The sequence below is a fragment of the Arachis hypogaea genome, chromosome 14, assembly GCF_003086295.3.
Source record: "Arachis hypogaea cultivar Tifrunner chromosome 14, arahy.Tifrunner.gnm2.J5K5, whole genome shotgun sequence".
NCBI lineage: Eukaryota > Viridiplantae > Streptophyta > Magnoliopsida > Fabales > Fabaceae > Arachis > Arachis hypogaea.
Window position 1 is genome coordinate 133,287,710 of NC_092049.1, and position 26,459 is coordinate 133,314,168.

Genomic DNA, 26,459 nt, shown 5'->3' on the forward strand with positions numbered 1-26,459 from the left:
TGTATTTTCAATTAGAGTAATTTATTGAGAATCAATTAGTACTTTTATACCATAAATAATATTTTAAAATAATTTTAAAGATTAAATTAGTTTTTCAAATATTAATACTTTATACTTCAATTTTATTAAAATTATTTTGCTCAAATTAAACCTAAAATTCCCAATTCCACATACGAACCTTAACCCTAATCAACACACATTTTTCCTTTATTCTAAAACGAAACCCTAGCCGCCATATTTGTTCCTTCCTTCAGTAAATACAACAGAAAACAAAAAAAAAAAAAGAAAGAAAGAAAAGGAAAGTAGAGGGAAGGGAGAACAGAGAAGGAGAGGGAGAGAGGGACGAGCCAGCACCGGTTGGCCTCCCCGTCGCCGCCGAGTTGCTCGCCGCCCGTCGCCGTCGCTATGCCGTCGGGAGGGAGATTCAAGAGAGCGAGCACGGAGTTGAGGGAGCAGAAGGGACCGCGCCACCATCGCGGAGAGTGAGAGAGGCGTCGCTGAGCCTGAGTCGCTGCTGGAAGATCTTCGTGCTTCATCGTCACCGTTTGCCTTCCATCCAGCCCGAACCACCGTGCAAGGGGGAAATCACCGCCACTGCGCCACGCGTCGCCGCCGACCTGCCTCGAAGCCGCCGTCGCGGATCAGATCTGAGGCGAGAGAGAGAGAGACACGAAGGAGGGAACCGTGCACTGCCATCGCGCCTAGTCACGCCCTCACCGCGAAGCCATCACCGCCGAACTGTCTTTGATGATGGAGGTTCCGTTGCCGAGCTGTTGAGTCGCCGCTGCCGCCGTTGGGTTCGCCGGGAGTGTGAGCCCGAACGGGAATGAGAAAGAACAGGAAGGTGGCCACCGTGGGTGTCACTGTCGGAGGAGGAAAAGGACGTTCCGCTGTGTACCGCCGTTCCGGGAACCACCGCTGCCTCTGCCGCCGAATAACGCACTGTCAGTAAGGGTTTTGTTTTTAATCTCCGTTTTTCTGAATTCCTGGAACATTGTGGTCACTACAGAGCTTTTACAGTTGCTATCATCGGAGCCTGGGGCTGTTGTCGTCACTTGAGGTAGCTGCCGGAGCTTCTGCCCCTCCATTGCGGCATTTTTCTTTAACTGTGGTAATCTATTCTAGCTTTGGAATTCTTACCGTTATTATTCTGCTATAAAATTGAGAAGTTCATGATGTTAATATGCTATGGTTGAGTTCTAGAAACTGTATGATTAAAATAGAGGCTGTTGCGGTGTCGACCTTCTTCGTTTCTCGTGGTTGCTGCCGCGAGTTAAGACTAAAAAGGGACCCTTGACGCGTTAACTCTTAAAGGTTTCGACTTTTGAGGTAGGGGCGTTTTTCTTAAACTTGTTTTATTTTCCAGAGTTGTTATAAATCGATATTAATGCGTAAAATACATTTTTGTGATTTCGTGAGTCTTATGAATTGAATTGAGTTGTTTTGAATGAATGAGATTGTTAGTTCGATTGATTGAGTGACTAAATGAGGAAGTTGAATATTCTAACTAGTTGAATGATGTGGTTAAAGTGGTTTTCCTTGAATTATTGGAAGAGATTTAGTATTGGCATTTAATTTAATTTTAGAAACGATTTGGTTTAGAAAATATTGAATGTTGAAATTTGATTTGAACCCGATTTAATATCGGAATTTGATTTTAAAACAGATTTGGAAAAGACTTAATATTTGAAAACGGTTTGTTTATTGAGAACGATTTGCTATTTTGGAAAATGAATCAAAAAGGGTTTGAGGGACGGTTTGGTTTGAAACTGTTTAGAAAAGACTGAGAATTCTTAATTATTGACTGATTGCTGTTGGTTGAAGTTGATTAAAATTGCAATTTATAGGATTGGTTGATTGAATTCTGAATCTTGTAATTTCATTGGGTTGAGTGTTGTAATGGTTGTTGGAAGTGATTTAACTGGTTAACAGGTGTTTGGTTTGGTTTGGTTGGGACCCGAAAAGGGTGGCAGAATCCGAGTTTTAGAGGAGATGCTGCCGAAATTTTATAAAATTGGAAGTTTTGTTTGAAGTAACTGTTTAAAAAGATTTAGTTCTTAAACATTATATGTAAGATTGATTTATTTAGAAAAGAAAGAATTATGTTTTGGATTGAGATTGTTGATTAATTGAAAGAAGGATGATGAGGATTGATTTGAAATATGATTTTTGAATGAATTTGAAAATGGGATATGGATTGACGAATGATGATGATATTGAGAATGATTTAGATATTGATGAATGATGAATGAATTATTTATGTGGCTTATGAATTTGAAATATCTGAGATACGAGGTTCCCTGGATTAAGTGTCGTGGCTTGCCACCACGTGTACCAGGTTGAAAACTCGATACTCTGTTGACCCTACGACGTAAGTGTGACCGGGCACTATATAAATTCCCGGGAATGTTACCCCCATTGAGCAATATTGATTATTTGAGAAAAAGCTATGCATAGACTCTTGGGGATGCACGTCGGGGGACGGTCTAAGGACAATTCAGACTTGTCGGGTTGGCTGGATAACCGACAGATGAGCCTCATCAGCCATAGGACAGGCATGCATCATATGCATTTGTATGCTTTGCTTGGGTTTGATCTTGTTTTGGTTTGCCTAATTGCTAAACTGTTCTTAACTGCTACTTGAACTATTTGCTGTAACTGCTACCTACTTGTGCTTTCCTTGTCTGTCTTGCCTGTGTTTGTCCTGGCGTGCTACATTTAAGAATGAACTTTAGTGCTGAATTAATGACTGTGTTGTTTGATTGCATGGTTGGTTTCTGATTGAGATTTTTCTTATAAGAAAGGAAAGATTTTAGATTTCTGAAAGATTAAACATTGTTTCTTTGAAAGAGTTTTGAACGATTTCCTATTGGTTTAAAAGATTCATAAGGCAATGATAATCACTGAGCTTGAAAACAGTTTTCTTATTAAATATCTTCTTATGACAACTTTGAAACTTCGTGGTGAGACCGTGTGGTTAGGTTCTCACCTCCCTACAGTTTTACCCTTTTCAGGAACCGGATGAAGAAGCATTAAGAAGAGATATACTACGTTTGTTTTTATAAGATGTTGTATTAATTAGATTATTTTCTTCCCTCGTCTTTGTTAGTACAAGTTTGTAAGAGGGATAGGAATTTGTATGTTTTATATGTATATTATATTATGAATTATTATGTAATGAGTCTTGTATATGAATCTATGCCTGTTTATATTTTTCTTAAGATAAAGTGTTTATTGTCGGTTTTCTAAGAAATCAGCGATACAGTGTTGAGTCACAGGCTCCTATTTTAATATTTAGTATGTAAAGTAGTCGTAATACTTCTTGTTATCAGAGTAGCGCAGCCGGAAGCGTGACTTCTGATAGTGAGGGTGTTACATTGTGGTATCAGAGCGGTCTTTCCTGTAGAGCCTTGGGAATGGACTGATTATGCAACAATTGCATACTTTGAGAGTCTGTCATGTAGTAGGTCTTGTTTGAATAACGAGAATTAGAGTTTTATGCACATGACGGTCTATTGATTAATGCCATTAGTCTTGCATTGCATAATTCCTGGTATTAAGTTTGGCCGGCTTAGCACTGTGAATTATGTATATGGAAGCACCAATGGGTTATCATAGACGATATGCGAGTCATAAATATCATGAGTCGCGGGTTTTGGGAACGTTAGGAATTATTTCTCAAAGTTACGCGGTTAAGTGTCTTGAACTCTGCGAATATTACGTATCTTATTCCTGCTTGGAATGCTCTATGGTTCCTGTCTGCGATACTTTTCTTGTAAAGTGATCAAATTATCTTTCAATCCTACTCTCTTGTTCACGTACGCTCTTGTTTGATTCTGGCTGCATATGCTTGTTTAAAACCCTTGGTGTATTTAGCTTCTTTATTTAGCCACTTCCACTTGAATCATGTATTTTTTTTATATATACATTTGAATCTGTTTTGATGCAATACACATTTTTAAGTTCATATTTTGAGTCCTTTGTAAACAAATTGTAATTTAGTTTTTTTCCTTATTTGACGATAATTACAGCCATTCTTTAAATCTTAACAAAACCGCTTTTAATTTGATATGTACTTTATATAAACGTTGAAAGATTCTTATACAGTTTAAAACTAATTGTTTCCAATACCTCGCCTGTTTCTTTACTGATTTATGGAAATATATATATACTTTAAATACAATTTGATTTTCTAGCAACTTTATTACAATTTTTACGAATATCCTTATTTGATTATATACTTAGATATTTTTCAAAGAAAGGTTTTTATCTCCTCCTAGTTAGTTTTTATTTGGTAAACTTCACCTATTTTATTTTTAATTTGAATTTGGTTTAGCATACTATATTGTTTGTGCAATTATTGTTCTTCTAGAAAAAAAAATGTTGGACTCATATATTTCTTCTTGTAAATAAACCAATTTCTTTCTTAAGCTTTTCATTTATGAGAATGTTATATTTGATTCTGTTTTTAATTACTCTCTCACCTTTTTTGAACGTCACCATTAGTCTTAGTTTTTCATTTCTTATGAATCTCATGCTCATTCGAGTCAACTTGAATTCGTTTCCATCTAATGCACCATTTGTCCTTTTATTTGTCTTTCTTTAGTCAAAGATTTTCTTGAGAATTTTCTATTGATTAAGTTATCTTTCCTGACGCATTTTGTATTCCTTTGGACCAATTGGAAACTCATTTGATAATCTGTGCCTAGTGAGTTTTTTTTTAAGAAATTTAAGTTTTGAATCAACTTCTTTAAGTTGCTGAGTTTCTTTTTAAGCTTTTCGTTTCTATGAGCGACATGCTTTATGAATCCTAATCGAAATCCTTTAAGTTCCTTTCTTAAAATGAATTAGTTTCCTTTTTAGCGCATCTTAATATTATTGAACATCTTTATAAAGTTGTAACTTCAAGTATATTATTGGAATTTTATTTTAAACCTTTTTAAACAAGTTTTGATTTATTCTTATGCAAAGTTGTCCTTGACTTTGAATTGCTTTACTTGAGCAGTGCCTCTCTTTGATGTGATTTGAACTCGTTCCAGGGCGATATAACCGTTTATTAAAGTTTTAATAAAATCGCTTTCAATTCAGGCTACACTCCTTTACTTTATACTCTGAAAATTTCTGTATGCGATTTAAACATGTTCAATTGTAATGCATCAACTTTTCTTTTATGAGTAAAACTTTATGTCAGGTTTTCTTCCAACAAGATTGTAGTTTTCATACATGCTTGAAAAAGAAGAGAAAATACAATTTAGCTCTTAGCCAAATTAATCCTTCCATTTACAAAGTTTGTGTAATCTATTTCCACTTGAATTTATATTGAAATAATGCTACATTTATACTTTTATTAATCTTTTGAAGGATGTTTGTTACCCATTTTCTCTTTCAGAACATGAAATGATTTCCCCTTAAGTTTTCTATTTTTTTTACGAACAATGTATTCGAAAATATTTTTAAACCATACTCTTGAGTTCTATAAACTTTGTCTTTGGTTTGGATATTCTTCTTCTGTAAACCTCATATTTTTTTGATTCATCTTGAATTCGTTTCAAAATACTGTGTTGTTTTTCATCTTATTGATCCTATCGAATCCCGTCGACTCAAGAGTTACCTTTAAAGTTATCAGTTGATCCTCTTTCCAACATTCTTCGTTTCTTGTTTATCCTTGTCTACTTATGATTTCAACAATTCCTTTCAAATTCTCGCGAATACGGTCCTTGCCGCTTTTCTTTCTTTGCTAAGGTCTATTATCCTTCGGAGTATACTCGAAGTTAGTTTTGGTATCTTGTGTGACTGTTGGACTTAGTAAACGACACATTAATTCCTTAGGGTACGTTTGATGGACGCAAAAGGTGAAACTTGTAAATATACAATGTTGCAGGGAGTTGTGGAACGTTATTTCATGTGAAAGAATTTTGTTGATGTTGGGTTTGTGACCATTAAGATTTATGAAGTGTTGACGAGGTTGAAAACCTTCGGATGAGTTGCTCAATAAAGTACAGTTGAGAATGATGGAGATAAGTTATATTGAAGTTTGAATAGTTGAGTCTTTGAAGTTGGTATGAGATTAGTATACAGATGTTGAGCACATCATTTTAACCCCGGCTTGCTTTATAGCCTTTTGCCGCCTTGCATTACCATCACACGTGTGAAATATATTATTTTGTGCATCAAGCCTATCTTGTAATTTTGTTTCACATCATACTTATACCTTTTATATTTTTATGCCATATGAAAATTCTGGTATTTGAAACTATATGAATATATATATATATATATATACTGAGGACTTTTTGCCTTTTCTTTAAATAAGTTCAAGAGCGAAGTAATATGGAATCTCTTTAATTTTGTATCAATAATTTTCGAGGGCGAAAATTTTTATAAGGTGGGTAGGATGTAAGACCCAATACTTTTGAAAAGTTCTATTTTGAACTAATCCCAAATTATATATTTATTTATAGTTTTAATTTCAGAAATTATTCTTAATAAAAATAATTAAAGGCAATTGATCGGATTTGAAATAAATTAAAGTTTTTATCCAAACTCTATGCCTATGGATTATTTTTCCATTTATGATTTAAAGTTCTAGAAATTTGAAAATAATGATGTCTGGCTATTTAAATTAGAATTTTGTTTAAATTTATAATTATTGAATTATTTTTTATATTTAAATTATAAAGTTGGTAGTTATGAGATAATAAGAATTTTATATGATTCGATTTTAGATGCTTTATATTTATATCATTTAATACTTTAAGTCAAAGGTAAAGAAAATTAATTATATTACCATGTATTTTCAATTAGAGTAATTTATTGAGAATCAATTAGTACTTTTATACCATAAATAATATTTTAAAATAATTTTAAAGATTAAATTAGTTTTTCAAATATTAATACTTTATACTTCAATTTTATTAAAATTATTTTGCTCAAATTAAACCTAAAATTCCCAATTCCACATACGAACCTTAACCCTAATCAACACACATTTTTCCTTTATTCTAAAACGAAACCCTAGCCGCCATATTTGTTCCTTCCTTCAGTAAATACAACAGAAAACAAAAAAAAAAAGAAAGAAAGAAAAGGAAAGTAGAGGGAAGGGAGAACAGAGAAGGAGAGGGAGAGAGGGACGAGCCAGCACCGGTTGGCCTCCCCGTCGCCGCCGAGTTGCTCGCCGCCCGTCGCCGTCGCTATGCCGTCGGGAGGGAGATTCAAGAGAGCGAGCATGGAGTTGAGGGAGCAGAAGGGACCGCGCCACCATCGCGGAGAGTGAGAGAGGCGTCGCTGAGCCTGAGTCGCTGCTGGAAGATCTTCGTGCTTCATCGTCACCGTTTGCCTTCCATCCAGCCCGAACCACCGTGCAAGGGGGAAATCACCGCCACTGCGCCACGCGTCGCCGCCGACCTGCCTCGAAGCCGCCGTCGCGGATCAGATCTGAGGCGAGAGAGAGAGAGACACGAAGGAGGGAACCGTGCACTGCCATCGCGCCTAGTCACGCCCTCACCGCGAAGCCATCACCGCCGAACTGTCTTTGATGATGGAGGTTCCGTTGCCGAGCTGTTGAGTCGCCGCTGCCGCCGTTGGGTTCGCCGGGAGTGTGAGCCCGAACGGGAATGAGAAAGAACAGGAAGGTGGCCACCGTGGGTGTCACTGTCGGAGGAGGAAAAGGACGTTCCGCTGTGTACCGCCGTTCCGGGAACCACCGCTGCCTCTGCCGCCGAATAACGCACTGTCAGTAAGGGTTTTGTTTTTAATCTCCGTTTTTCTGAATTCCTGGAACATTGTGGTCACTACAGAGCTTTTACAGTTGCTATCATCGGAGCCTGGGGCTGTTGTCGTCACTTGAGGTAGCTGCCGGAGCTTCTGCCCCTCCATTGCGGCATTTTTCTTTAACTGTGGTAATCTATTCTAGCTTTGGAATTCTTACCGTTATTATTCTGCTATAAAATTGAGAAGTTCATGATGTTAATATGCTATGGTTGAGTTCTAGAAACTGTATGATTAAAATAGAGGCTGTTGCGGTGTCGACCTTCTTCGTTTCTCGTGGTTGCTGCCGCGAGTTAAGACTAAAAAGGGACCCTTGACGCGTTAACTCTTAAAGGTTTCGACTTTTGAGGTAGGGGCGTTTTTCTTAAACTTGTTTTATTTTCCAGAGTTGTTATAAATCGATATTAATGCGTAAAATACATTTTTGTGATTTCGTGAGTCTTATGAATTGAATTGAGTTGTTTTGAATGAATGAGATTGTTAGTTCGATTGATTGAGTGACTAAATGAGGAAGTTGAATATTCTAACTAGTTGAATGATGTGGTTAAAGTGGTTTTCCTTGAATTATTGGAAGAGATTTAGTATTGGCATTTAATTTAATTTTAGAAACGATTTGGTTTAGAAAATATTGAATGTTGAAATTTGATTTGAACCCGATTTAATATCGGAATTTGATTTTAAAACAGATTTGGAAAAGACTTAATATTTGAAAACGGTTTGTTTATTGAGAACGATTTGCTATTTTGGAAAATGAATCAAAAAGGGTTTGAGGGACGGTTTGGTTTGAAACTGTTTAGAAAAGACTGAGAATTCTTAATTATTGACTGATTGCTGTTGGTTGAAGTTGATTAAAATTGCAATTTATAGGATTGGTTGATTGAATTCTGAATCTTGTAATTTCATTGGGTTGAGTGTTGTAATGGTTGTTGGAAGTGATTTAACTGGTTAACAGGTGTTTGGTTTGGTTTGGTTGGGACCCGAAAAGGGTGGCAGAATCCGAGTTTTAGAGGAGATGCTGCCGAAATTTTATAAAATTGGAAGTTTTGTTTGAAGTAACTGTTTAAAAAGATTTAGTTCTTAAACATTATATGTAAGATTGATTTATTTAGAAAAGAAAGAATTATGTTTTGGATTGAGATTGTTGATTAATTGAAAGAAGGATGATGAGGATTGATTTGAAATATGATTTTTGAATGAATTTGAAAATGGGATATGGATTGACGAATGATGATGATATTGAGAATGATTTAGATATTGATGAATGATGAATGAATTATTTATGTGGCTTATGAATTTGAAATATCTGAGATACGAGGTTCCCTGGATTAAGTGTCGTGGCTTGCCACCACGTGTACCAGGTTGAAAACTCGATACTCTGTTGACCCTACGACGTAAGTGTGACCGGGCACTATATAAATTCCCGGGAATGTTACCCCCATTGAGCAATATTGATTATTTGAGAAAAAGCTATGCATAGACTCTTGGGGATGCACGTCGGGGGACGGTCTAAGGACAATTCAGACTTGTCGGGTTGGCTGGATAACCGACAGATGAGCCTCATCAGCCATAGGACAGGCATGCATCATATGCATTTGTATGCTTTGCTTGGGTTTGATCTTGTTTTGGTTTGCCTAATTGCTAAACTGTTCTTAACTGCTACTTGAACTATTTGCTGTAACTGCTACCTACTTGTGCTTTCCTTGTCTGTCTTGCCTGTGTTTGTCCTGGCGTGCTACATTTAAGAATGAACTTTAGTGCTGAATTAATGACTGTGTTGTTTGATTGCATGGTTGGTTTCTGATTGAGATTTTTCTTATAAGAAAGGAAAGATTTTAGATTTCTGAAAGATTAAACATTGTTTCTTTGAAAGAGTTTTGAACGATTTCCTATTGGTTTAAAAGATTCATAAGGCAATGATAATCACTGAGCTTGAAAACAGTTTTCTTATTAAATATCTTCTTATGACAACTTTGAAACTTCGTGGTGAGACCGTGTGGTTAGGTTCTCACCTCCCTACAGTTTTACCCTTTTCAGGAACCGGATGAAGAAGCATTAAGAAGAGATATACTACGTTTGTTTTTATAAGATGTTGTATTAATTAGATTATTTTCTTCCCTCGTCTTTGTTAGTACAAGTTTGTAAGAGGGATAGGAATTTGTATGTTTTATATGTATATTATATTATGAATTATTATGTAATGAGTCTTGTATATGAATCTATGCCTGTTTATATTTTTCTTAAGATAAAGTGTTTATTGTCGGTTTTCTAAGAAATCAGCGATACAGTGTTGAGTCACAGGCTCCTATTTTAATATTTAGTATGTAAAGTAGTCGTAATACTTCTTGTTATCAGAGTAGCGCAGCCGGAAGCGTGACTTCTGATAGTGAGGGTGTTACAATATTAATAATATTAATTAATCACATTATAAATACCATTCAATTATGAAGTAATTAAAGGATTTGAAAAATAATGGCCAAACAAAAAGAGAGTGCAAGTTTTTTTTTTAAATAAAAGTAATGAAAATCTTTAAGGAGGCCAACGGCCCTTAACTTCAAATAAAAAAAGAAAATTTTCAAATATTTTTGAAAGGAAAAGTCTAGGGGCCAATAATTTTTGTGTTTTTTGTCCAACACTTAACCATCAAAATAAAAGTGAGTGATCTCCCACCATTAGATGTAATCTCACACCATTAAAAACATTATTGATGACCAATAGTTACAAAACACCAAAATTATTGGTCTCCTAACATTCCTCTTTCTAAAATTCCTAAAACACATTGGTATTTTAATAATTTTAATGAATATATATTTTATATATTTTTATAATTAAAATTAATTATTAAAATGATTAAAACACTAATATTTCACAAACATTTGAAATTCCCGACAAAGAGTAACTAAGTAAGTCCAGTTTACTTCTGACAATGGGATGAAGCTGCAATAATTATGACATATATGCTAAAATAATGGGTTTCATTTTGTATGTCTTAGCTTGATCCGTTTTTTATTTTTCTTGCAATAATATAAAGTCTGGTCAGAATATTCAGCAACAGTTTTGGAAGAAGTGTCTAACTAAATTAATTATTACAATCATTTTTGTGGTGATTTTTGTTATATTCTATAACTTCTTAACATGATGCATAGACAAAATAAATTTCTCCTAAAATCATGTTTGAAGGTATCTATTGTACAAATTTATGGCGATGGACTAAGCACTTAACCACTATCTATTGGCCATCTCTATGTAATAATCTACGAGGGTGCTACACATACAAGTCTTTTTGACTTACAAGTCTTATAAGTTATTAGGTCTTTTAATGCGTTATTCAACGTTTTCTATTATCAAAGCGCTACACTCAGAACGGTTCTTCTTTTTCTTCCTCTTCTTCCTCTTCCTCTTCCTCTTCCTCTTCCTCTTCTTCTTCTTCTCTTCCTCTTCCTCTTCCTCCTCTTCTTCTTCTTCTTCGTTTTTTTTTTTTTCGATTGTCATAGTTTCTGAAATCAAGCTTTGAAATCGTTTTGAAGAAGAAGCAGCAGAAGATGAGGAGAAAGAGAAAGAGTTCTGAATTATGCAACGAATTTTGGGTGTATTTCTTAAATACTTTGGGTATATTTTTCATAATCCTTTGGGTGTATTTCTGTAATCCTTTTGAAGATAATGGTACTTCAGAAATACACCCAAACGATTACAGAAGTACACCCAAAATGATTACAGAAATACACCCAAACTGTTACAGGAATTTATCCAAACGATTATAGAAATACACCCAAAGGATTACAGAAAATACACCCAAAGGATTTAAAGAAATACACCCAAAATTTGTTAAAATACATCTTATGCATAATTCAGAACTCTTTCTCTTTCTCCTCCTCATCTTCTACTGCTTCTTCTTCTTCAAAAACGATTTCACCATGAAAAATCGAAAAAAAAAAAGATAAAACAGAGAGAAAGAACGTAAATGAAGAAGAAGAGGAAGACGATGAAGAAGAACGTGGAGAAACGAAAGAAAAGGAGAAGAAGAAGAGTAAGAGGAAGAAGAACGTGCAGCAAGAAGAAGAAGAAGGAGAAGACGAAGAGGAAGAAGAATGGTTCGAAACGTGTTTTGAGCGTTAGTTTTAATTGAACTTGTAAGGCTTACAAGCCTTAATCGCTTGTATGCCAAGAATTACTCATAATCTATATATAATACTATGGAAATAAGAATTTAATTTGCCATAATGTTGCATATTGAGGATGAAATCAAGATCCAAATTAAAGCCAGTGGGTAGCTATAAAGCACGGACACTTTACTGAGTTGTCGTGTCCGCGTGTCGGACACATTTTGGATACGACACTCACTGACACTCGTCGGACACGCGTGTCTGCTATATCCAACCGTGTCTTAATAAAAAACAAAAAAATTCTTTTTCGGACACGCTTGGATACACCTAAATACCATCACGTATCAACGTGTACAGTCTTATTCTTAACATATATTTTTGAAATAAATTTAGATATAATATATATTATTATTTATTAAAATAAAAAATATTTTAAATACTTGATATAATTAAAATAAGAAACTAAAAATAATTAAAAAATTAATTTATATTTTAATATCAATAAAATATCAAAATATCATTACGATTTATCTAAAAAATACTTTATATTTTATATGTATGCGTGTCCCGTGTCTTATAAGATTTTAAAATTTACGTATCAGCGTGTCCCGTATCGTGTCGTATCCCGTGTCTGTGTCAGTGTCCGTGCATCATAGGTGGGTAGTGTAAAAATCATATTCTAAAAATTAGTTATCTCATAAAATTTATATTCTAAAAATTAGTTACTAATGTAATAATATACGATTAATTATCTTTATAAAATTATTTTACACTAAAAATACATAAAAATATTTAAAAAAGCCAATATAAAAGTTAAAATATAAAAGGATCAAAATATTAAAAGCCAGCATATATATCACATATACGTTATTTATATGAATTATTCTTGTCTTTTATTACTTTACATAAATTTTCACTTATATGTAGTAGATAATATATAAAACGGAAAGCATAAAAAATAGAAATTTATCAACTAATTTCTTTAATAATTTATTCTAGAAAAAGAAAAAACTAATTAAAGAATATTTTATTCTCTTAAATATGTTTAAGTAATTAATGTAATTGTATAGAAGCAATTTAGCTAGTGTATGTGTTAATTGTTAAATTATTTTAGAATATAGATAAGAGAGGGGCCCATCTTATCTGAAAGCTTAGGTGTAAGAATGAAATTAAAGAAAATGAATGGAAAAAAGAAGAGGCTCTTATTATTCTTCATATCCTCTCATTTCTAATCCAAACTAACACCACTCTCCGCCACTACGTTATTATGGGGAGACATGACTCTAACTGCCGCTCTTTCTTGCTCTCTCGCCGCTACTTCCACATCTTTTTCCGCTGCCGGAGCACGAATCCACCGCCACCGCCGCCGCCACCCGAATAATAATATTATTAACACGAAACGCATTTTGTCCTCCAAGTTTTTGCATGGCTCTACCTCAACCACGTGCATGCCTTTCTCCTTCTTCCCCCAACACCACTCTTTCTTCTTCCGAGGTTTAATTTGCACTACTCTTCTCTTTTTAGCATAAGCATATATAACTATTAGATTAATTATTAGCTCTTTTATTGAATTTAATTAATCTTTTGTTGGAGATTGTAATTTCTTATTATTAGAATGGTTAAATTATTATGTTATTCTTTATATCCTTTAAATTTATAATTATTAAAAGTTTTTAATTAGATTTTTATACTAATGTTTTAATTTGTAATAATTAGATCTTTTTTTATAGTAAACTTTACGAAAATATTTTCTCTCGCACCACTAGCAAATATACATTAGCATATTTAAATATTTTTATAACGGTAAGGATGTGATTATAAATTTAAAATGGGTGTAGGAGTCTAATAAAAAAATTTAAGATATAAAAATTCAATTATAAATTTGATGAAACTATATACATTAACAGGATAATTTAACCTATTAGAAGTTCGTTTCTTATTTCATGTTTACTTGGTTTATTGTTTAGGGTATATTTTTGTTAAGTTGATAGGATAATTATTAATACGTTGTTGTAGTTACAAATTGAAAGAGTGAAAACATGTTATGGTGAGATATAACTGAACTATGTAAAATAAATAAATAAGTAATATTAACAGTCTATCAAAGTAAATGCTATATTTTGTATGTATCAAAATCAAGTAACAGATAGATTCCATAAAAACCAACTTGGGTTGGTCGAGTAGTCAGCTCACTCGTCCCTTAAGCAAGTGTCGAGGGTTCGAAACCCGCCTTGTGCATGCAGCAATCCATTGGCCAATGGCAGACCCTTAAATGGAACTCAGATCCGTGGCAGATTAATCTTTGACCTGTCGGGTCGTGAGATATGGTTTGGGAAACAAAAAAAAAAGATAGATTCCATAAAAATGATAGTTTGATGGTTGGATTAACTAGAGTTATTACATAAATTTAGTTATATAATAAGTGACAACGTGTACTTAAATTTTAATGGCAACAAAATGTTACAAGTAAATCCATATTCTTAGAAGTTATATGAATTAATGTGATACATGGTAGGTGGTAACTGTGTTGCAGTTTCCAATGATGCTGATAGGAGTAGTGAAGTCTCTTCTGATAGCAAAATGGAAACACTAAATACAGAAGCTGATAAGATTGTTGATGGCATGGACTTTGGTGAACTCTGCAATGAGTTTGAGTGCATCAGCAGTCCCTTGGTTGAGTCCACAGCGAGACAGCTGGCGCGCGACATACTCGAGCTGCGCGAGGGAAATCGAGCACTTGCCACCTTTGCTGTCTCTGTCAAATACAAGGTAAACTTTACATGACTTCAATTGTTCAATTTGTATATATATTCATCAAGAGAAGTGTTAGTCCTTTTGGCTAAGATCATGATAATGTTAATGTCTTATATTTTTAATTACTTGCCTAAAGGCATGATTGATGATGACAAAGTGTCATGGCGTCGTTTGATCAATGTATATTACAGGATCCTGTGAGGAGTTTTACCGGTCGCGAAAAGTACAATAGACCGTTATGGGCAACCGGCGCGTTAGACAAACCATCAGTGGTGGGTATAGATAATAACCTGTTCTTCCTTCTCATCCTATAGATCATAAAGTAATTGTTATAATTTTGAGTGGAAAAGTTTTTAATTTTTTTGTTTTCTTGTTATCCAAGAAATCCATAAGCTAAGCTATTAACTGGTTTCTGTGTTTAGCTTTAATGTCTTCAATTTTGACACTCATTCCCTTCTCAATTAGTACCTTTTGTTGAAGAAGAATTAAATTAGAGTTTAACCATTATGCACTGAAAGTGTAAAAGAATTTCGAGCTCATCCAGATAAATTTTCGAGTTTGCAAGACTTAAAATCGACGAACACTTTTGCAGTTGTGGCAAGAATTGAATAGATATCTGTCTAAACTACTTTTTAACTGACAATACATACAAATTCAAGTTCATTCCCAAAGATTGAAAGGATTAGCATCTTAAAGCTCTGTTTGGTTACAGAGTGTGCAGGAAATGGTAATGCTATCAACCAGTATTTTAAGAATCAAGTGGACAATAAGAGGCAAGCCTAAATCTTTGATTGGTGGAGTAGGAGGTGATCTTATTCTTAGGATCACTTCCAAATTCACTCTTAACCAAATCAGTGGTCAAGTCATTCAGCATGAGGAATTCTGGGATTTATCAGCTTCATCCGCGGGTGCTCAAGCATTTTTCTGGACGTCACGTGCTCTGTTTGCGACCGCAGAATCTGTCAAAGACTTGGCCGATGGCGCCAAGGATCTGAGCAGTAAATTCTCAACCAAGAAAGAGAACTTGGAGAGTTATCCAGATCCCTCTGGTGATCCAACCAAGGTGAGTTTCCTTTTTTCACAAGAATCCTATTCTTCATCCTGCCTAGATTTTATTTTCCTTAATCATATAAGGTCATTTTCTTGTATGAATTGATTGTTGCTGTGCTTTTTTTCTTCTTTTTCAATTCAGTTCTTCCAGAGGGATGACGGCTTTCAACAAGACGCATACCAGATCGCGCTACTTCTGGCGGTTATTTATTTTGTAGTACAGTTTCTAAGAACAACTCTGTAAATCTTACCTCCCTTGTTATCTTCATGAAGGTCTATATATCACTTCAAAGTGTGATTAATTATCAGCATATATAGTCAGACACAATGTTGTTTTGTAAGAGCTATAAATTTCTCATTACTCAAAAAAAATAAATCAATGTAAAGTTTGATTAATTGTGAGCTTATAGAATATAAGCAAAAATGATGTTGTAACTATAATAATGTCTTTTCTGAATGGGAAAAAAGAGACTATTTTGTATTAAAGACTAAGAGAGTTTGTCCCTTTCTAATTGCCATTTCAACTATGAGAGAAATGATTAGATTATCAATTATCAAAGTAAAAGGCAACTTGAGCCATGACACCCCCCATATACATGATATACATGACTATTTAAAAATTGTTGAGCAAGGCAAGAATCATTAAGGAGAATGCCAAGATTCTTCCAATTAAAATGGAGGAAGCTGAACTAATATTGTGTGCACCAACTGTATATACAGCTCCAGTTGTTTCATCCTTCACTTTAATGCTGCTAGAGCCTATGGAAAACAACAAAGGAAATGGTGTTTGAAAAATAATCAGATTCCAGCTTCTTTTGCAGAAATTGAAATAAGGTAGCTTCTCAGATAAATCTATTTTCAATATTCAAGTTACAAACTTTTGTTCTAGGTTATGAAAAGACATAAATGGGGTTGGATTAAACCATATATATGAAAGGCTATATACTAGGTACTCACAGTTATAATCAGTCCATCCAATGAGCATGTTTTCAGCATCATATACAACTAACTTGTTTGACAGCACCAAATCTGCAATTGGTTAAAAAAAGAGTTAGTAAATGATATAGCCATCTGCATTCTAAGACTATGATGTTTGGGAGCTCCGCGAAGACGAGAGCACTGCTCCCAAACAAGGCCTAAAGGTTAAATGGCTAACATATATTAGAAATAGTTAAATGAAGGGTCATGTCTCTTGCAAACTTAAACACCAAGTAAGAGGCAACATGATTAAATTATAAATGAAGTTTAATCCTAAGTCTTACCTCCTAGAAGAAATGTGTCCTTTGAACTCTTGCTTGGAGCACTCCTCTGCCAGCCAATACACCGCATATCATCCTGGTGTTCAAAGAATACAAAAATAAGTTTTCGGATTACAGGCGCATACCGGTGCAGGCAATAATAACTTAAAAATGTCGGATTGGAAGCACGTTAAAAAACACTCACTTTAAAAGGGAAGAGGTAATCGCGAGGATAAACTGGCAGCGAAATTCCATCAAAATGGAACTTGACAATAGGAAATCCATCATCAACACTGCAAAATTAAAATGGTCAACTAGAGAAGAGAAGAGTTGAGTTGCATATTTATGATAATGTAAAGCATACCAAGTAAAATGAAGTAAAAATAAATAATTAAATAACTTACTTGCCCTCATAACTGAAACAAGTAAATTGTTGCTCAATAGTAACTAACTTCAGATCAGGCTGCTTATCCAAAATCTATTACAAAGGAAAAATGTCAGCATCCATGTTTGAATGAACTAAAAACTGATTCTCCAATGTTTACCTTTTTCATTAGCTGCTCATAGGCGGCGGATGGAAGATAAGCCAATGTTGTACCACTATCTATGACTGTTCCCCTCCCATTTCCAGAACCAAATATGTCTAAAGGAAGAGATAGAGATTCTTCACCAACCTCCAAGTCTTTCAAAATTATATTGTAGTGTACCCTATGATAATAGTAAATAGGTTATAAAATAATTTATAACAATATGAAGGAACATATCTTGGAGCATATGCTAGAGAGATTGCACCTAAAGATTTTGTATTCATGCTTCATTTCATTTGTATAGTATAACTATAAATTATTTGCAATATTGGTTTTCCAATATGTGAAATTCATTAGTATGTTTTCTCAGAATCTATGAACTTGCCCAAATGTGAATTTTTATTACTGATAAAGACATTTCCGAAAGTAGACAGTGCTACTTTTCGAAATAATTGCCTATTTGGACAAAGTAAATAAGTAACACATTAAAAAGTAAAAACTCAATCTATCCGCACTACTACCTTGTCTGTATTTTGATAGTTATTTTGAAACGGAAGTCCTAGAGAGTTAACAATTCGAACGCCGATCAGATAGCAATGACAGAATCCAGTTACGTTTTCAGAAACATAACTGTTAGGAAAATCACACATGCTTGCTTCTCTTGAAATTAAAAGGCAGTGGCCTTATCATCAAATGGATACCATTATATTCTAACAACAAAACAAATCAAATAAACTTAAAACATAAAGCTAAGGTTCTGCACTTACATCCCTGTTCGCAAGTTAGTCATATTAATTTTTGGCTCCACCACTTCTCCTATGGCAAATATTCCACCTCCGCTAACAGTGTCAAGACAGTGCGAAACTATTTTTTTCGCCTTTCCAGCTGCAGCAAGCTGTGAAAGCACAGAAGTACTTGCCTGTCCAAAGCCCATGATTCCACTAAGGCTTCCATCGCCATTCGAATCCAATGTTCCGGCTTGGTTTACACCACACCTGTCAGCAAGAGAATACTCAGGAAGATGCATTACATAGAAAAAGAACCAATTGGTGAGTATAAAACAATAAACACCAAAACATAAAAACTGTAAAGCACTTGGATACAGGGCAAGGTTCAATCAATTTGCTAACATTCCCCTACAAATAAACTAAGTAGTTCTATTTTTTGTTACTTCAAAATTAATCAACTAAGATAGTGATAGAGATAGACTCAATTGAACTCATACTTGTGATTTGGTACACTCCCTACCCAAACTCTGTACTAATATTTATACTCACCCGAAATACACACTGCTATTCGCGAATGATGTATTGAGGTCAGCATCAACAAGGTTATATGTCAATAGATCCTTTACATACATCCCAGCAGTCGTACCTCCATCGCCATATTGTATGTTGTATGGGCAGAACTTGCTTACCTGGCAAGCTGGAGCTCGACCAGGTAGCGTTGTGGCATTGCAAAATTCGTCGTCACACATAACAATAGATGAGGTGTTGGAGGCAGCTGGGTCGTAGAGGTTTAACTCCACCTGTAGCACAATAACATACTCAGAGATCACTCCAATAACACTTGTATTACTTTCTTGGTGGGCAAGGTAATGAATGATCTATTTTCGACAAAACATCAAAAAGGCACAAAACATGAATCAGTAAAGTGTAGATACATACACCCTTAATAGAACTTCTTGTAGCACATGATGAGCAGCCAGAACAAGTCACCCATAGAAGGTCACTTCCAGTATCAACTTGCACCCAGTAATCAGTACCAGGAGTGCCGAGCTTGATTTTCGTGTAATAAAGCCTAAAATCGAAACAAGAACAGAACATTAAGCATCTTCATGAAAATTGTTGGGCAATGTCATCCCTCCACATTGGAAAAATCATGACAAACTAGTCTTATTTGTAATGGTGTGAGGGACAAACCTATCCAACGAAGGACCAAGTCTCAAGTCCTTTTAGTGCATGTTTGGGCGCCATTATTTTGTTAAAAAAAGATCTTTTTTTAATGAAAAAAGATCTTTTTTTATTTTTTAACGTGTTTGGCAAATTTCTAGTAGTAAAAGTAAAAGTACTAGTAAAATAAAAAAAAGATCTTTTTTGAGAAGCTGTAATTTACATCTTTTTTTAAAAGATCTTTTTTCCTTAAAAAAAAGATGTTTTTCATGTAATAAATAAACAAAAAAGTACTTTTATATTATTATACCCAAACATAATTGATTGATAAAAAGACCTTTTTACATGAGATATCCAAACATAAAATTACTTTTACTTCTCTATAAGATCTTTTAAAAAAAAATAACTCGAAAAAAGATCTTTTTTTAAAAGCTCACCCAAACAAGTCCTTAGTCAACAATATTGGGGGATTTTCTCAAAAGAGTAGTACCCCAACAAGTCCTGAAAATTTTTCTTGAAAGACGAATAGATACTGAGGAATCTTAACTACTAAATAGGCCTCCTAAGATTTTTAACTTTGCACATGTTATGTTCATTCATCAAAACCCCAGTCAAATTGATATGAATACTAACGGAGAGAGACCTAATATGTCTAACCTCACTAATTCTTCAGTGACTTATTTGGTGATTAAAATTTATCAAGGGCAAACTTATATCATACCTATGGCTACAATATCTATCATGCCTATGCTTAAGTCCTTGGTGAATGGTGAGCATTATAATGATAAGTAAAGAAAAGGTGACAACTCAGGAATAAGCTAATAGTTAAGAATTCTAAGATGATTTGATATATTTCTAAGGATTCTAAACTATCAACTTGGATAACTGCATGTGAGGTTTCGCGGAAGAAAAATTATGAAAAGGAAGAGAAACAAACCCGACAGAATTAGGGAGGCCAGTGCCACCAAGGTTGATATCAACAGCAGATAAGAGTCTACCATGGCGAAGAGAATCATGATTCTTGATTGCACTCAAACTGGTAACAGGGCCTTTGAATTTTCGTTCAACGGGAAACACAAACTTTGCATTGGCCATGCAACACGCTTCCCATAACACCATTCCCACAAAAATCAATCCTTTTATATCCATTCTTGTGGGAATGGCAATTTTGACATAAACAAGAAAGAAAGAACAAGACTTTAACACTGAAATTCAATTCTTTCGATCAATGTCGAGTTGGGTTGTGACCATAGGCAATCGACCCCCAGTTGGCTGAAGAACACAAGGGTCGGTTGCAAGAAGAAGAAGCTAAGAAGGAAGAAGAAAAGTGAAGAAACAAATAATAGAAAACACAAAAAGGAAGAGATTGAAAATGAACGAGAGAGCGAGAGGGAAACTCGCGAATTCTACCGCACAGAACATGTTTTTTCCACTTACGTTGGTTTTATTATGTTTTTAGAAATTTGCTATACAACGTTCGTGTCTTGTTCTTTCAAAATTCCATCCATTTCTCTTCTTTTTCCTATCAATGTACTACTGCTATTTTTCAAGTACATGACTAAAAAGTAAGTTAATAATATTTTGAAGGTAAAAATTGTCTGAGACATTGCTCTGTAATTTTTGGAGTAGTATACTAATAATATTTTTTTTGTATTTTTAATAAAAAAATAATTTTAAAGTATAATTTTGATATATTAATTTTTTATACAATTATTTAATCACATAATATTTTAAGTAGTGGGTAATTTTAAAATAAGTTATTTTGTCTATGTAATAATACATGATTAGTTATTTATATAATTTTTTTTATAATGATAATATATGAAAATTAAAATCTTAATTTTAATATACTATCAGATTAAGTTTTATATGTGTATTATCATGTCAGTAAAAATAATTATTATGATCCTTAAACATCGTTATATTATTTTACAACGAGTATATTTTAGTATTTTTATTAACCAATTTTTAAGAAATACTATGTAATCAATTATTCACAAACTAATATTTAATAATTATTTAAAATTTATTAATATTTTTTAATAATTATTATTATTATTCTTTTCTATATTTCAATGAGTCAATCATCACTAATCAATAGTCATTAATTATATATATATATATATATATATATATATATATATATATATATTATATTATATTATATTATTCTATAATAAATTGCATTTTGATGCCAAGCATGATGATGTAGTACATTCTGGTGCCAATTTGAATATATATATTTTTTATATTTTTTCTCAACTATATTTTAAAAAAAGTATTATGTAATCAATCATGATTATTTATATTGAGATTTGTCCATAATTTTAATATTAACTTTTTTTTTATAATTATCATTATGAATCTTTCTTATATTTTATTGAATTTGTACAAGATGTCTCTGGTACGGATTTGAGAGATGGATCGGGAACCTGCGGGTCGAGGCGGAGGCCGGATCGCTTGACTGGAGCAATGGGGGGAGGTACCTGCAAAGACACTCCGACGCTCAAGTCAGAATGGATCAGAGAAATATATGGTGTGATGGATGAATGAATACCTGGAGAGACTTGGGTCCTCTTATATATAGGTGATTGTGAATATCTTTATCTTATCTTATTTAGCTAAGATAAGGGAGACGTTTTGAATTCAAAAATTAGTTAGGAGTTCTATCTGGCCGGTTTCGGGCCTTTAGAGTGGCGGAGCGGGTCGAACCCAGGCAACCGGGTTCGGAGACCGTTCCGTGTGTAGGATCCGTGGGCTGGATCCATAACAGTTGCCCCCGCAGCGAGAGAGCGAACGAGGTCGGTCTCTGTCGCTGGAGAATATGGTTTTGATCGTTTGGTCGTCTTTTCGGGGCGGAGCGCTCGGTAGATATTGTTTTTCGTGTGGGTCGGCGCGCCGGCAGTAGGTTTCGTGTTTCGTGTCGTTTGTTTGACGCGAACCTTCCGTTTTCCTATGTCCGTTTAATTTTTCGAGGCGTGCTTTTTGGTTTCCCAAATGAGCATTTATTGCAAGGGGAAACTTTTCATTTTTACCCTTTGCGTTTTGTTTGTTCCTTGGGGCATTTTTGTCTTTTTCCTTCGGTTTTGAAACCGTTTTAGTTTCTATTCCTCTTTCCCTCGTTGTATTTCTTGGTTCTAACCTGCGAGAGCTCTTTTTCTCCCTCTTTATTCTGGTACTGTTCTGTTTCTCTGCGGTTGCATTTCTACTCTTCTGCTTCGTCACTTTTCAAGCTTTGGCTTCGCGTTATCAGGTTGGTTTCCTTTTGTCTTTGTTTATTTTGCAGTTATTCTGTACTTGCCTGCTTTTTGCATTTCTGTGTTTAGTGTGGATTGGGGTCGTACCTTTGTGTATGATGTTTCTGTTCTTTTGGGTGGTGGGTTTCAAAGGAGGATGAGCACCACTGTGTAGTTGGTAGTGGGTAGTGGTATATGTTTTAGTTTCCCCCGCCGTTTTCTGCCGTGTGGTTTGGGCTGACGGTGGTGCTCATCGCTGTTTTAGATATGGCTTGTCGGAGGACCGAGGGTGTGAGGGCTCCGGTGATACCAGCGGAGGGTGTCCCTTCCCTTTACTCCTGGGTTACCAGTGATGTGTGGGGGACGCCGTCGTGGATGACGGAGGCGGACCTCCAACGGCTTCGTGATGAGGGGGCTGTCTGTGGGGGTGGCGACGCCGAGCGCCATTACGAGTTTTTCGTTCCGGGGTTGACGAGAGGGTCTGTTATACCAATCTGGACTCGCCGACCGTTCTGGTTTGGCTGAGGGTATAGGAGGCAATGTTTACCCGTCTTGGCGTGCGGCTCCCATTTTCCCCTTTGTTCAACAGTTATTGAGCCGATGTTCCGTGGCGCCGTCCCAGCTGCACCCGAATAGCTGGGCGGCGATCCGGACTTTCGAGCTCATGTGCGAGTTTTTCAAGCTTCCGGTGTCAGTAAATGTTTTCCTTTTTCTCTTCTTGTGCACCCTTCCGTCCAAGGAGGGGAAGCACAAGAAGGGGTATATGTCTTTTAGGGCTCAACCTCATCGTCGAGTTTTCGGTTTGTATAAGGATTCTTTTCATGGGTTTAAGAGTGGGTATTTCAAGATTCGTCCTGCTAGGGGGCATCATCTGTTCTGGCTGACGTTGGAGGGTGAGCGGCGGTTCCCTACATATTGGAACTTTGGTGCGGGGCCGTCCATTCTTACTCGGGTGACGCAGGAGTTTTTGACTGCGGAAGACCGGGACGTCGCCCTCGTCTTGTGGCAATTGTTTGGGGAGCGTCCTCTCAATCCCAGGGACGTGATGGGTGACCCGGTTGCTTGTCGGGCCTACGTTGGTGTGTGATTTGTATCTCTCTTTTTTTTGTTCCGAGTTGGATACTTATGTTTTTTCCCTTTTAACCTTTCTCCTAGTTGAGATGGCTGGGGGTTTGATGACTCTTGCTAGGTTGAAGGCTCAATTGTCTCAGGGGACTCCTTCTGGTAGTTCTCCATCCACTTCGACCTCCCGGCCTGTTGATGATACGAGGGCTGCCTCTGAGGATCTGGCGTTGACCGAAGGTGGCACCCAAGGGTCGGGTCGGGGCGTGGAGGTTGAGGATGATGTGGTGGTCGTGTCGCCGGAGGGTGCTTCCCTGAAGCGAAGGCGATCGGAAGATGTTGACAGTGAGAACTTGGTGGAGGGGGAGGGTGCAGTCCCGTCGGTGATGGACTGTCGTTTTGATGCTCCGGCCTTCATCGATGAGCATCTTATGCCTGGTACGAAGGATTTCTTCCGTGAGTGCGATGTGACTTTCCAGGCGAAGTCGCTTTACCGCTCCCTTCTCCGTTCTGCCGTGATTGTTCGGAAGGCCGAGCCTGTGATGGCTCAGGTGGGCCTTCTGGACAACAAATTACGTTAGTCTCAGGCCGAGGTGGCGAGGTTGAAGGGGCAGCTTGCGGATGCCGAGTCGGCGAGGGAGAAGGCAGTGAAGGCGTCTGAGGAGTCTGGTGCTGAAATCCTTTGCCTTTTCGAGGTTGAGACTTCACTTTTGTCTCAGCTTGGGGAAGAGCAGAGGAAGGCTTCGGATGCCGACTCTCAGGCTGTCGTGCTTCTTTCTTATATTGGTACTTTGAAGGATGAGGTAGCCGGTCTGAAGGTGGAGGTTGTGGGTTTGAAGGAGGAGAAGGCCATGTTGCTTACTGATGTAAAGGAAGCTATTGCTGCCACTGAGGAGACGATGAAAGCTCAAGCTTTGGTGTTGGCGCCCGAAGCAGATGTGTTTGTGATGGGAGCTTTCAAGATTGTCCGTGATGGCCAGATCGTTAATCTTGAATAGCTATGGTTATAACTACTTGTTTTGGATTTGTAGTGTTTGTTTTAATGTTTTGGCCGTGTGGCCGTGTGGCTGTGGATTTGTGACTGTTTGAACTTCGTTTTATGCTGATTTGGCCGTTCGAGCCTTTTTTGTATATTCTGTCTTTAAGCCGTTTTATTTTTGACTTTATTTGTTCCCTTTGTTTGGGATGGGTGGACCGTCGTGGGGTCACTTTCTCGTGGATATCCGTTTCTCGGCCCTTGGGGGTGATCAGTCTCCCAGTGGTGGCCGTGTTTTTATTCCGTGTTTAGGGGGAATATAAAAAAGGTATTAATAACTTGACGGAATTTTATTGATGTTTGGGCCTCGTTAAAACCCTCCGTTTATGGCTGGAAAAAGTACTCGAGATTGACACTTTATGCAAAATTAAAAAATTAGAGCAAAAAGGAAAACAAAGTCAAAAGGAAAACAAGGTAAAAAATGGCTTAGAGGGTCGACCTATGTGTAGTATCGTCGTAGGTTGGCGGCGTTCCAGGTCCTCGGGATCTCGTCGCCGTTAAGTCATTCGAGCTTGTATGCTCCCTTTCCAATTGCTGCCTTGATTTTGTACGGGCCCTCCTAGTTGGGGTGAGTTTTCCTTCCCCTGGGGTTGGGGTGCCAATGTCTTTTCGTCGTAGGACGAGGTCGTCGGGTACGAATTCTCGTCGGACCACACCATGGTTGTACCTTAGGCTGATTCTTTGTTTTAGGGCTAGCTCTCTGATGTGGGCTATGCTTCTCACCTCGTCTGTGAGGTCTCGTTCTGCTTTTTCGTCGTTGCCCCCGATCGTTCGTCTTGGACTTGGGTCTCCTATCTCTAACGGGATGATAGCTTCGACGCCGTATGTTAGGCGGAAGGGGGTTTCCCCGGTGGCCGTTTGGGGGATTGTTCGATACAACCACAGAACTGATCCGAGTTTGTCAGCCCATAGTCCTTTGGCGTCGTCGAGCCGTTTCTTGAGTCCCTTGACGATTATTTTGTTTGCGGACTCCACCTGTCCGTTTGTTTGGGGTGCTCTACCGAGCTGAAACGGTGGGATGCGTGCAGCCCCTCTAGGAATTCTCTGAATTTTTTGTCGATGAATTGGGTTCCGTTGTCCGAGATTACAATCTCGGGGATCCAGAACCGGGTTATGATGTGTCGCGAGAAAAGTTTTCGGCATTGGGTTGCCGTGATGGAGGCTAGGGGTTCGGCCTCGATCCATTTAGTGTAATAATCTATGGCGACGATGAGGTATCGGAGTTGTCCGGGTGCCATGGGGAAGGGGCCCACGAGGTTGATACCCCATGTTCCAAATGGCCGTTCTGCCGTTATGACACTAAGCTGGTGTGGGGCGGCTTGGTGGATGTCGGCGTGCCTTTGGCATTTGCTGGAGCTTTTTACCAGCTACATGGAATCCCGGATGATCGTGGGCCAAAAGTACCCGGCCCGGATGACTTTTTGGGCTAGGGTTTTGCCTCCAATGTGGTGGTCGCAATAGCCTTCATGAATTTCATGGAGTATGTACCCGTGTCCCTGGGTTCGGCGCACTTGAGCAGGGGTTGCGAGAATCCTCGTTTGTATAGTTGTCCTGTAATGACAGTGTAATTAGCGGCTTCCCTTTTTGTCCGTTTTGCCTCTTTGGAGTCTTCGGGTAGCGTTCCGTTGAGGAGGTATTGCAGGATAGGATAGGTCCATGATTCCAGGCTGGAGAGTGTCAGAAAGGCATCTGCCGTGGTCGATATAGACGGTGTCCTGACGACCTCCTGAATTAGCGACCTGTTGCCTTGTCCTGGCTTGGTGCTGGCTAATTTGGAGAGGAGGTCTGCCTTGGCAT

The 26,459-nt window shown here is 36.8% G+C and overlaps 2 protein-coding genes and 2 long non-coding RNA genes across 5 annotated transcripts; 3 read left to right on the forward strand and 1 right to left on the reverse strand.

Moving 5' to 3' along the window:
- The first annotated feature begins 225 nt into the window (after nt 1-225).
- Nucleotides 226-3,195, forward strand: LOC114925159 (uncharacterized). The gene is made up of 4 exons (XR_003813765.2): nt 226-944; nt 1,021-1,111; nt 1,204-1,329; nt 3,000-3,195. It is a non-coding gene; the product is annotated as an uncharacterized lncRNA (long non-coding RNA).
- A 3,806-nt stretch (nt 3,196-7,001) lies between these two features.
- Nucleotides 7,002-10,040, forward strand: LOC112744266 (uncharacterized). Its single transcript, XR_003172722.2, has 4 exons — nt 7,002-7,731; nt 7,808-7,898; nt 7,991-8,116; nt 9,787-10,040. It is a non-coding gene; the product is annotated as an uncharacterized lncRNA (long non-coding RNA).
- Nucleotides 10,041-13,012: 2,972 nt separating this feature from the next.
- LOC112744268 (uncharacterized) lies at nt 13,013-16,157 on the forward strand. Of its 2 annotated transcripts, none has more exons than XM_025793837.3 (5): nt 13,013-13,361; nt 14,401-14,636; nt 14,813-14,893; nt 15,334-15,684; nt 15,814-16,157. In XM_025793837.3, the coding sequence occupies exons 1-5, from the start codon at nt 13,145-13,147 to the stop codon at nt 15,913-15,915; spliced, it is 987 nt and encodes a 328-aa protein (XP_025649622.1). In that variant the 5' UTR covers nt 13,013-13,144; the 3' UTR covers nt 15,916-16,157. The 2 variants fall into 2 exon arrangements, with proteins under 2 accessions (XP_025649622.1, XP_025649621.1); XM_025793836.2 differs by having other exon boundaries at nt 13,019-13,361; nt 14,383-14,636.
- On the reverse strand, nt 16,086-20,744 carry LOC112744267 (aspartic proteinase 36). Its single transcript, XM_025793835.3, has 10 exons — nt 20,266-20,744; nt 19,104-19,236; nt 18,714-18,964; nt 18,204-18,431; nt 17,455-17,617; nt 17,314-17,387; nt 17,115-17,202; nt 16,934-17,006; nt 16,629-16,700; nt 16,086-16,430 (listed from the first exon to the last, which is right to left on the reverse strand). Exons 1-10 carry the CDS (start codon nt 20,475-20,477, stop codon nt 16,285-16,287), a joined length of 1,440 nt encoding a protein of 479 aa, XP_025649620.1. The 5' UTR covers nt 20,478-20,744; the 3' UTR covers nt 16,086-16,284.
- Nucleotides 20,745-26,459: the final 5,715 nt, after the last annotated feature.

Coding starts and splice junctions, on each gene's coding strand:
- LOC112744268 (XM_025793836.2), top strand. CDS start 13,145: ATGACTCTAACTGCCGCTCTTTCTTGCTCTCTCGCCGCTACTTCCACA. Junction 13,362..14,382: donor CCACTCTTTCTTCTTCCGAG/GTTTAATTTGCA, acceptor GATACATGGTAG/GTGGTAACTGTGTTGCAGTT. Junction 15,685..15,813: donor CCTCTGGTGATCCAACCAAG/GTGAGTTTCCTT, acceptor TTTTCAATTCAG/TTCTTCCAGAGGGATGACGG.
- LOC112744267 (XM_025793835.3), bottom strand. CDS start 20,477: ATGGATATAAAAGGATTGATTTTTGTGGGAATGGTGTTATGGGAAGCG. Junction 19,237..20,265: donor GGCCTCCCTAATTCTGTCGG/GTTTGTTTCTCT, acceptor TTTCGATTTTAG/GCTTTATTACACGAAAATCA. Junction 18,432..18,713: donor AATAGCAGTGTGTATTTCGG/GTGAGTATAAAT, acceptor TCTTGCTGACAG/GTGTGGTGTAAACCAAGCCG.